This window comes from Eublepharis macularius, chromosome 2 (assembly GCF_028583425.1).
Source record: "Eublepharis macularius isolate TG4126 chromosome 2, MPM_Emac_v1.0, whole genome shotgun sequence".
NCBI classification, from domain to species: domain Eukaryota; kingdom Metazoa; phylum Chordata; class Lepidosauria; order Squamata; family Eublepharidae; genus Eublepharis; species Eublepharis macularius.
The window spans coordinates 225291912-225303962 of NC_072791.1; the positions used below are offsets into that span (position 1 = coordinate 225291912).

Below are 12051 nucleotides of genomic sequence, written 5' to 3' on the forward strand. Positions count from 1 at the left end.
CGCCCACCTCCAACTGAGGAATGTCCTTCCCCTTTTCCCTGGTGCTTTCACTCGAGGTTTTTGGGCACCGGGCTTTTCTTTTTTGTGTAGATTGTATTATCTGTTTCTAATTTTACTGCTATGAACGGTCTTGGGCCTAAGTTGGTTTTTAGCCATGGTTTGCTCTCCATTTTTATTGAGTGTTTGTTTGCTTCTATTGATTTTGATATTGGAATCACACGTATTACTCATTATTGAACTGCGAGGGTCTATATGCATCTTTTAAATATTTTCAAGAAATACTTAAAATAAACGTTCATCCTCTTGGTTCACGTATGCCTCTTAAAAGCTTGACAACAAAAAATGCCCGCGTAGCACTTCCTCAAAGACTAACAAAATTATAACGTTTGCAGCCCTTTACCTCTCAGATGGCAGGACTGGATGAGAAAGCTGGACTCGCTGGTCAAATGGGATTCATGCCTGGCGCTCAGGTAAGAATTGACTGATTGCTTCATTACACTGGGGACACAGTTTTATAGAGCAAGCCTAAGCAGGTCTACTCAGAATCTGCTCAGGTCTCTCCAGTGGGGCTTACTCCCAGGAAAACGTTCTTAAGATTGCATTGCTAGTTCCCAGGGTTGCTTCCTAAGAACCTAAAATGGGTTTGATCCAAGCTTTCTTCATGATCAATTTACGTGTGTGTGTGTGTGTGTGTGTGTGTGTGTGTGTGTGATGTGCCTTCAAGTCGCCTCCTACCTATGGCAATCCTGTGAATGAGAGACCTCCAAAATGTCCTATAATTAACAGACTTGCTCACATTCTGCAAACTGGAGGACGTGGCTTCTTTTATTGAGTCCAGCCATCTCATTTTGAGTCTTCTTCTTTTCCTACTGCCTTCCAGTTTTCCTAGCATTATTCAGTTTTCCAGACCATCTTGACTTCTCATGATGTGACTAAAGTACGATAGCCTGAGTTTTGTCATTTTAGCTTCCAGGAAGAATTCAGGCTTGATTTGATCTAGTACTCACTTGTTTGTCTTTTTGGCTATCCATGGTATCCGCAAAACTCTCCTCCAGCACCACGTTTCAAATGAATCAATTTTCTTCCTGTCAACTTTCTTCAGTGTTTAACTTTCACATCCATACATGGTAAAGGGGAATACCATGGTTTGGATTATCTTGATCTTGGTTCCCAGAAAGACATCTTTATCTTTCAGGATCTTTTCTAGTTCCTTCACAGCTGCCCTTCCAAATTTCAATCTTCTTCTGATTTCTTCATTGCGGTCTCCCTTTTGGTTGATGACTGAGCCAAGGAATAGAAAATCTTGAATAATTTCAATTTCCTCATTGTCAACTTTAAAATTGTGTAATTCCTCAGTGGTCATTATGTTTGTCTTCTTAATGTTCAGCTGTAATCCTGCTTTGGCGCTTTCCCCTTTAACCTTCATCAGTAGTCGTTTCAAGTCTTCACTATTTCTGCCAGTAATGTGGTGTCATCTACATATCTCATACTGTCAATGTTCATCTTATGTACAAGGACTGATATGGGTACGTTTGCTACTGGCAACACCTACAGTACAAATACAGGCTCAACAGGGCCATTTTAGGCTGCCAAATAGTATAGGGAGAAGGGCTTAGTCACCCTTCCTTTTGTGCCATAATCCTCATCAGAATTTGGGCTCCAGAGGCCTGATTTTCAAAGAAAAAAACCATTGTGTGCCCCATCCGCATAACTGCCTGCTTCTAGTATTGTCTCCTGTAGTTGAGCAGTTAACCCCTTTATAATCCATTCTTGAATGGATTCTTTCGGAGGAGCCCAATTACAAGCCTAGGAATTTAAAAGGAAATTAACCTAGGCTTTCTTAGCCATGCACAATAAAGAACCAAAAAGAAGAAGAAAAGGAAGCAGGGTTCCTGACTGTGAAAAGACCTTCCCTAGTGGAGAAGCAAACTGTTTTGTAAGGAGTCATTCCCACCTCCCCACTGCCTTTGGTGCAGAAAACGATATTGAAAAGGGGACACTTCTGAGCAGAATGTCATGCCCAGATTCCTCTTGAACCATTTGCCTGCCTTTCCTATTGATAAGCATTGGGGGCCAGGCAGTATACGGGATAGAGGGAAATGCCTCCTCTAAATTGCTCGGTGTAGATTGTGAATGTTTTAGAGACTTAATTAATGGACCAAACAGTGGGTGAAGTGGGAAGGTGGTGGGAATGGAGGGGGAATCAATATAAAAACCTCCTTGCTCAATTGGCATTTTTTGGCATAGTCAACAGCAAATCAAAGTAAATTGGCTGCAGTTTGTTCATCACTGGACTGTGCAGCTTGCAGCTTGGGTGCCGCTTGTGCACCAAATCACTGGGTGTTTGAGCATCTCCATCCTTTGTGCCTGTTAATGTGTTACATTGTGTGGACAGGGCTTCTGTATGAGAGCATCCATGTCTCCCCGCACAGAATATTTACCTACCGGCATATTGTAGTTTTCCATTTGATTTCCTTCTTCAGAACCAGCCTGTGTGACAAGGTTTGTTTCCTCCCCAGGGTCCCATGGGTCCCCGAGGGCCTCAAGGTTTGCAAGGATCACCAGTAAGTAGCTTGATTTGAAAGCTGTGAAAAAAATTTACAACCTGTAATAGATTTTAAAATGATAGATATAAAAAAAGCTTGGGGCGACGCTGCTTTTACACACGCTGTAATCGAAATGTTAGCTGGGAAGCTGAGTTTTAAAAGAGATCAGAAGGCTTTGTCAATTTCCTTTCTATGGAGCCATGAAAGATCTCTCCTCAGAGGGTTTGTTAATTTCCTCTTTGCCTCTGGAAGGATCTGTCAGTTTCACCTCCCCTTCTAAGAGGTGAATAGGAAATAAACCCTCTTAGAGTTGCTAATCTTTGCTGACTCTGTAGAGAGGGGAAATTGACAGAGCCTTCTGATCTCTTTTAAAACTCAGCTTTCCAGCTAACATTGCGACTTCCTTCATGTGAGCGTCCTCGTGTAATTCGTCTCTTGTAGTTTAGCTCTGAGGTGCCTTATAAAGATCTACACACCACCTATATGATCAGTGGCAGCTAGCCCTTTAAGAGTCAGTTGGCCATTTGACAACCAGCCATCTGATAATCAACTGTTGGGAAGTTCACCTGGGGGTAGGGAAGGGGAGTAACAAAGCAGAAATTGCTCAGGAGGCACTACTGGTTCCTAACAGGCTGGGCCACACCCACGTAAGGCTTCTGGGTACAGGGAGGCCTCTTGATGTGCCCCAGCCCTAGCTAGGGCGTTCAAAACACTGGAGGAAGGAAGCCGAGTAGGACAAACCAGCTTCAGCTCCCAACTCAGAAGGGAATAGAGCTAGGGGAGAAGAGGTGGATTTGGTTGGTGGCCAGCCCCCGCCCCTCTCTGTCTGAGGCCAAGAGAAAGCACCTCAGCCAAATTAGGCCTTGCTGCATGATGGCTGGGGCTGGGATTCCTTTGCCACATCCTCCTCTCCTGCCATAAAGCACACAATTTAACTTGATCGCACATTTAGTGTCATCATCTACGTTCATTTTCTTAAAAGACCATATCCGTTTGTTTCATATTCTTTTATTTGTTGTAACACTGATATACCCCTTTTTTTCTCAACGAAGTTCAGAGCAGCTTCCAGGTAGGGTCATGTCCAAATATTCAACACTCTAAAGCCGAATGCTGTTCTCAGCTGATGCAGTTATTCCAAAACAAGTGCACTGGTTCTAAAGAGCTTCCAAACATGCAGGGCTTTTTTTCAGCTGGAACGCAGTGGAACGGAGTTCTGGAACCTCTTGAAAATGGTCACATGGCTGTTGGCCCCGCCCCCTGATCTCCAGACAGAGGGGAGTTTAGATTGCCCTCCGCGCCGTGGCGCGGAGGGCAATCTCAACTCCCCTCTGCCTGGAGATCAGGGGGTGGGGCCAACAGCCATGTGACCCTTTTCTCCGAGGGCAAACTACTGAGTTCCACCACCCCTTTTTCCAGAAAAAAAGCCCTGCAAACATGTATGGAGAACTGAAAGCGAAGACTGAAGTTCACGCTTGGGCCTTTTCCCGAAGAAGGAATATTTGTACAGTTTCCTTAGAACAATATTAACACTTGTCACGGTGAAGCTCCAATCTCGATGCAGGCTGGCCCAAAGGTTTTGACTCTTTAGGTGTGATTTCTTGGATGGTGTCTATTAATTGCTGTTTTTTTCTAATTTTTTTCTTAAGTTCTAATCTATATGTACCCCATTTTAGGGTTCTCCTGGCCCATCAGGTCCTCCAGGTGAACACGGGGACCCAGGACCAATGGTAAGAGTGGCGACATAAAGATTTTGCTTCATGTTAATTTTTTGTATATAGAGAGTGCAAATGGAACCGTGTATTATTCGTTTAGATCATGCCCTATTTATGTAGAGTAAAGCTCTCAGATAATCTTCCTATCAAGCTGTATGCTGCTTATGGATTTTATCCAGTTGCCAGCCGTCGTAAATTTTTGCTGCAGCAGCCTATATTTTATTGAGATTTTGTTAATTTGCTGGCTTAAATGTGTATCTTTTTTTCTTTCCAGGGACCTGCTGGCGCCCGTGGCCCGGAAGGCCCTTCAGGAAAACCTGGAGAAGATGTAAGTTCTACCACTGTTGACCTTTTAGACTAGTCGATAATGTGCTCTCAGGGCAACTGATAATGTGAAAGGACATGATGCACCTCATGACAAAACATAAAAACAGAACTCATTCAATAAAGCCAAGTCCCCAGAACTTCCACTGACCAGTTGAGATCTTCTTCAGTAAGGTATCATAGTTTGTTCTCAAAGAGCACAAAACTTACACAGTGCAATTCTAAGCAGATTTTACATTCTTCAAGTTCATTCAAGTAGAAGTATTAGAAGACTGTAACTCTTTTAAGGATGCCACTGTAAATCCCGCACAGGGAGTCTGAATCAACACCTCTCTGGCTTCTTGGCACTTGGCGTCGTCCGTGTATTTTCAAGATTACCTCTGCATTCATAAGGGCGAGAATCTATATCTATATTTAGTTTTTAATGAAAGCCTGAATTTTGTGCTTGGTAGGCAACATTACTTTTGTGTGACAATACACAGAATACATGCGGTGTTCAGTTATACAAATACTAAGTCCATATTCAGTCTGTAGAGAATTTAATGTACCATTTCCCACTGCACCAAACTCTCACCAGGGCCGTTTCCAGATTGCTTACCTTCACGCGGGGCGTCGCGCCTCGTTGTGGGGAAAATGCGAAATTTCGCATTTGCTACGGCTCCTGTTAACAGAATCACCAATTCGAAGGATGATAGAAGGTCCTTTAATTCCTCTGGCCTTGGCTGCTGAAAAAATAGGCTACAGAGCTACTCTGTTACAAATGATGTGCTCTTATATTTATCAACAAAATATTATGCACGTATTTGTTACTCAAATAAGCAGTCCCCTAATTAGTTGGGGAAAATTAGCTTAAAAGATAGGGTAACTGGGATTCTCCACCAACGTTTATGGGAGAACTCTCGAAATAAACCAGCCAGCTGTTTAGCTGGAAAAGTTTTTATTAAGAGAAATAAAAAGATAAAAATCACACATAGAATACATAGGAGGCTAAGCAAATCAGGGAGGAGAGAGGAGAAAGCAATTTCGGGGAAGGCTATAATTACCAGTCTTGAAGACGGAGGTCCGTGGAGACAGCAGCGAAACAACCGGCATTTCACGGAGAGAAGAAGAGAAGGTGGTGTATGTATGGGTCCCAGAACATGCATTCTCACACACATACACTGGTGGCTAGGGAGTTTTCTAGAGGTGGCTAATAGGAGTAAATTGTGCCTGATGACCCTGTGAGTACTGGAAACACTACCAGGTCTGATGAATAAAATATTTTCTAAAATATTTTCCCTGGCTGGCATCCATTTTGCTTCATTTCAGGCCAGGCAGTGTCTTTGAGGAAGGGTGTTTATGGTTTTATATCTCTAAACTGCCCCTCAGTGGACAGAGGGATCTGACTGCTCACATATTGAGTAGCAAAGGAAAAAAATTCAAAGGTTTGTGTATCTTCAGCTTACAGTTACCAACCTCTAGGTGGTGGCTGGAGAGCTCCTGGAATTATAACCGATATCCAGCCTATAGAGATCAGTTTCCCCGGAGAAAATGGCTGCTTTGGAGGGTGGACTCTACGGCACTATACCCTGCTGAGGTCCCTCTCTTCCCCAAACCCCACCCCCTCTCCAATCACTACCCCCTCAAATCTTCAGGAATTTTCCAACCTGGAGCTGGCAACCAGTGCTCAGCTTGAATTGTTGCATCTGCAAAACATTTCAAAGAAAAAAAGATGAGCGATCCAGATGCAGATTTATTATATCACTTGCCATCATGTCATCTCCAATATAATTATTGATATTTGACTGGTTGTGTGTGTGCAGTGCAAGAATTTTAAAATAACACTGCAAGACTTACTGAATAGCTTTCCTCTTTATAGGGTGAATCTGGTCGACCAGGACAGCCGGGAGAAGTTGGATTTCCAGGATCTGCAGTATGTTCACTGTCAATTGTACTCTACAAACTCATTTGGCATTGGGAGTGTACTAGGCAGTTAGGGACTTGAAATCATTTTGAAAGGAAGTGATGGGGGCAGAGGCAAAAATCTTGTACCTGATCCACAATCAGTTAAAGACTCAACTGAATCAGGCATTTAAAAATGTAGCTGCTTGCTTGATTCATATGCTGAAAACTACACACCTATTTACTCTGCTTCTAAAGTGATGTTATAGAAGAAACTAGTTGCTCCAAACCCCTTTTCCTAAGTATCATGGTGCTTCAAAAACTTTATTAAAAACCTCACTTGTATAATTACTTGCAAAATCAACATAAACCAACGCCGACCAGATGACAGAATTGTTTTTAAAACGCTAAAATAAAATGAACAGGAATCGTATCAAAAGGTTCACTCGTTTGAAGATCTTAATGACTAATAACACATATCTAAGTTCACTCTGAAGATCTGTAAAAATAGACTAGTTTTGCACTGTGCTGTGGAAATCAGTGAACTTGGATTATTTTCTGCTGATGGGAGATGGGAATAGAAAAGCAAAAGGTCCCTCTTTGGAAACCACGGCATTTCAGTCTGAGTGAGTCTGCTGATTGCTTCTGGACAAAGGGAGACGGGTCACCTCTTATACAGACCCTCTGTTCCCTAGGCCATTTAGAGCTTTCAAAGGCAACACGTTCAACTCTGCATGAAACTAATAGCCAGTCACAAGGCATTGTGGCACCTCTGTGTTTCATCAGCAATCCAGCTTCCCTGCCTGTCCGAATTCTTCCTTTTTTCTTTTTTTATAGAGAACAACACCGACTTCCTCTCTGGAAGCCCAACTTAGAGCTTACTTTTTTAAAATAAGCAATGCAATGTTGCTTCTCTGTTGTATCCTATCCCAAAACTCCCATACTGTAGAATGCTCAAACATGACGAGAAGGAGAGAGCTGTTAAACATTTACACCATAGTGGAGAGGATATTACCCCTCTCTCCCTACTCTGCTAAGCAAGGTTTGCTGATTTATTTATTTCCTTTTGGCTATAAGGAGCCTGCTTCCAACTTTGACTCTCACAAGCTCATACCTGGAAATCTTGTTGGTCTTTAAGATGCCACTGGAATTTTGCTTTTCTACTACAGACCAAGATGGCTACCCACCTGAAACTGCTCCCAACTTGTGGCTCTTCCACTGGAAGTATTATTTCATGTCGAGTAGGTGCTCACTGAATTAAATAGCAACAAAGCCCTTCAGTAGTGTCAAAGGCACCCTCTCCTCTCTGGCCTTTTTCTGTCCTAAACGACCAGTTCAGGACAGAAGATTAACAGCTCTGCCATGTAAATCCCCTTCTAGTCATTCATTTTTCAAAAAGAGTGCCCAGCAGATGACTTTAATTAAAGAACAACAGCCTATCCTTTTAACAAAAAAGGTATTGTCTTGTCTTAGGTGACGTGACTTATTAGAATTAGTTGTTGCACATACAAGACCGTATTCAGGTATTGAAGTCAATGTTATGATTACCATACTTCGGTGTTTTGTTTTGTTTTTTGCATGCACCTAAGAAGTTCACAGGCATAAAATGTAGAAATCTATTTATTCTATAAAACACAAAATCTGCAGTTTTCAGGATTCTGTATCCAATGCATTATTTTGCATCCTGATAATGGATGTGTGGAATACTCACCAGGTACTGGAGTTTGGTAGGAATATGAGAAAGAGCTTATATAATATTTTAAGTGGCTCAGCGGTCTGTGTTTTTGTCTCTTGACTGGGTCTGTAATGCTGGATTTTATTTAATATCTTTTAATGTTTTGTTTTTATTATTTTTCTTTTGGTAAACTGTGGCCATTTCCACGTGTCTTTACTGTTGCGCAAAATCGTGCAATACTCACAGAATGACGGCGTCTTCATGGCATGATTTCCTGTCATTATTCTGTTTCGTGGCACAATGATGTCAGAAATTGCGCCATGAAGACTCCGTCTTCTGAGTTTTGTGCGATTTTCCACAACGGTAAAGACGTGTGGAAACGGCCTGTGTAGAGCAAGTTCCCTGGAAAGGCAGCATAAAATTTGCTTAATTAAGAGATCAAGAGAGGGAGAGAGATCTGGATTCTGGGACTTTGATACTTTATATAGGCATTATTTATGCATCTCAATAGCGAGTTCTATAAGAGCTGTATCACTTTACTGATGGGTTGTTTCTTCGTATTTCAGGGGGCTCGAGGTTTTCCCGGAGCTCCAGGTCAGCCAGGTTTAAAGGGCCACAGGGTAAGTGTGAATGTGGCTTCTTTGCTTCTGGGTGGGTTCTATTTTATGGTCGTAAAACTGCCATGAACTATTTGATCGGTATATCCTTGTTTATCTCACAGGGCCATAAAGGACTTGAAGGCCCTAAAGGTGAAATTGGAGCCACTGGATCTAAGGTAAGATAGGAATTGCATTTTTTTTTGACTGTGAGAAATTTGGAATTGCAAAATGTTGTGAATATATCTGAAACAAATTTTGACAGCACTGAGACAGATAGCTGTTCATGATGTATTTGACAGTTTCTCTGCTTTCTTGTTTAGTCTTATAAAATCACCAAAAAAACACAAAAGACTTCACCTGTTTTTGTTTCCTAAATGTTCTAAGAAAATGACAGGCAATTGCTTCCTCTCATCTATCTCCTCACTAGAGATGGGCACGAAACGAACCATGGAACAAAATACCGGATGGAACAGCTGGTTCATAGTCAAGGAAACACATGTTCCATAGGGCTGCGTTTTTACGAAACAAACAACTTTTTCCTACTGTTCCGTTGCCGGTTCAGGAAGCCAGACACTTTGGCACCATTCAATCCATCGCCCAGGCAACGGTGGCAGTCTTTTGGTTGCCCCCAATCTGAGGCCTCCATGCTTGATAGGCAGCTGTCCCTGCCAACTAGAGAGCTCCCATTCTGGCCCATCCAGCCAGAAAAAGGGGCAGCCCCTCAAAGTAGCTGCCAGCAGACACTCCAGTTTTAACTACTGTGAAGAGAAAAATGACAGGAAGGGGGTCCCATGGATCATGCATTTTCTGGGGTTCAATCTGAAACTTGGGGAGTCTTTAGAGGACAGTGAGGACTAGCTCCCCTGCAAATACTGGACATTGGGAAGGTCAGTTTGTAGCCCCTCAAAGTAGCTGCCAGCAGACACTCCAGTCTTTGCTACTGTGAAGAGAAAATGACAGGAAAGGGGAGGTCCCATGGATCATGCCTTTCCCAGGGTTCAATCCCTCTGAAACTTGGGGGACATTGCGAGACATTGGGAAGGTCTTGTTTAGTTTGGCTATGAGCATGAAGGGGCCCGTTCTGGGCTCCCTCGAACCATGAACCAATACGTGAACCAGCTCAAGTTCGGCAAAATTTGTGGTTTGTGTTCTGTGAAACTGAACGAACCATGAACCACACGGTTCGTTTTCCCCCCAGTTTGTGCCCATGTCTACTCCTCACCTTGCCCCCTCTTCTTTAATAAAACACCACAGAAGCAATTTCAGAAATGAACGTAGGAACTGCCAGGGCAAGAATAGTAAAAGAAGCCATCAAGGCTGAACTACATGTTACAATAGGCTTGTGGAGGCAGCTTGAAGCAGCCCCAGCATTGTGATAGCTCCACTTAGCACCTATAATGCCTCGAGCAAGAAGTCATGTGAATTACTTCATGAGGGAGAGAATTTCTGTGTCACCTCCAAATGTTGTTGGCAGCCATGTTGAAAAGTTTCGGACGACAGGGAGCCATTAACCTGATGAACTGCTGTATCCCTTACGGCCGCCATATGGCACATCTTTCAGGCGGCAGGTGTGAATTGTAAACTATCTTTAGGTGCCGGTCCACTATTTTTCCTTACATTTGCACTCTTAAAAGAGAGCAAAATATTGTGAAGCAGAACATTATAAAGCAATTATGTTATTTCATTATTGGAACCAAAAGGCATGACGCATCAGCGATGTTGTGCTTTGAAGGGTTGAGCCAGAGAGCATTCTTAAGCAAGTCTATTCAAAATCCTATTCAAGTCGATTCAGTGCAGCTTACACTCAAGAAAGTGACCTTAGAGTCTCTATAGACGAGGCATCTTACACGAGGATGCTCAAGTGAGGAGAGATGCAGTGTTATCCGGGAAATGTAAACGTCAGAGCAGAAGGCTTGGTCATTTTCACCTCTCTACAAAGAGATTGCTCCTGGATGGGTTTATTTATTCTTTGCCTCCTAGACGCAGAGGTGAAATTAACATAGCCTTCAGGGAGGGGAACTGGAGATTAATGAACTCTCCAAGAAGCAATCTCCTGACTCTTTGTACAGAGGTGAAAGTGTCGAAGTCTTCTGCTCTGTTGCCTACCTTTCCTGACTAACGTTGCGTCTCTCTTCACTCAAGCATCCTCATGTAAGATGTCTCGTCTATCGAGACTCTTAGGATGGCATTGTCAAGTGTCAACCACAGTTGTCTCCAAGCTGTCTTTCTTCACGGACAGCCTTGTTTGGACCACTTTTATATAAAATGGCCTTCGGATTCTGTTTGCCATAGAACCTCTAGCTTCTAATCAGAATTCAGCATTCTCTTGCTTCATCTCCCACTACTGTCATAGAGACACATGTATTGGGTGGCTGGCTTTTCTCTGCTGTTGAAATTTAAAGACTAGAGGAGTTCAAGCAAATGGGTTATGCCCTAAAAACAGAATTTCAGCAAGTTCAATAAAGATAATGGAGTTGCTAGTGATTTATAAACCAAGATTTTCTTGTGGGTAACAGTACTAGATATTTATATAATTTCTTAGACAGTGGTATTATTATTTTAAAATCAGAGATTACTTACATATTCACATACATATGCACAGTATTCATAAGTTTGAAAATATTTTTAGTTGACTTATTTGTGTATTTTCATTGCTTTTCTAGGGTGAACCAGGCGCATCAGGTCCGATGGGTCTAACGGGACCTTTGGTGAGTGCCATTTCATTAAGGAAAATTTTCTTTTCCATTAAGAAAATAGGAAAATATAGAAGTTGAAAATAGGAAGTATCAGCATTGGTGGTGGAGAGTGCCCTTAAGTCATATCTGACATGGTGACCCCCCTGGTGGCGTTTTTATGACAAGAGACTGACAGAGGTGGTTTGCCATTGCCTGCCTCTGCAACCCTGGTCTTTGTTGGAGGTTTCCCATCCTATTACTAACCAAGACTGACCCTGCTTAGCTTCCGAGATCTAACAATAATTTTTATTCTCTTGGATCTGAATTAGTGTATGTTCCACCATCATCATAAATTAAAGAAATGCAATATTCAGCACTGACTTTTTCATTTCTGTAAACAATTGCATAGCTATGATGATCGGTCCAGTAAAGATCTCACATTCTAAATCTCACCTACTGGATGCTGGTCTGGTTATGGGTACAGTTGAATTCTGTATTGAGTCAAGTCAAAATTAGTTAGGGTCGAGACTTACCAGCTTGTGGGGGGCGGGGGGCGGGGGGGCATCTCCTGAGAAATCCTGACATTGCTGGCATGCAGACGCCACTTCTGACGTGGCCAGAAGAGAGTCATTCCTAAGT

General features: G+C 42.5%; 1 protein-coding gene across 1 annotated transcript in view; it reads left to right on the plus strand.

Moving 5' to 3' along the window:
• COL5A2 (collagen type V alpha 2 chain) overlaps positions 1–12051 on the plus strand; it is a 218960-nt gene that overhangs the window by 133194 nt on the left and 73715 nt on the right. Inside the window, exons 8-15 of the mRNA XM_054972743.1 lie at positions 393–470; positions 2520–2564; positions 4220–4273; positions 4533–4586; positions 6441–6494; positions 8705–8758; positions 8860–8913; positions 11401–11445. Of these exons, the coding sequence (XP_054828718.1) occupies positions 393–470; positions 2520–2564; positions 4220–4273; positions 4533–4586; positions 6441–6494; positions 8705–8758; positions 8860–8913; positions 11401–11445 (438 nt within the window). The remainder of the gene's footprint in view (positions 1–392; positions 471–2519; positions 2565–4219; positions 4274–4532; positions 4587–6440; positions 6495–8704; positions 8759–8859; positions 8914–11400; positions 11446–12051) is intronic.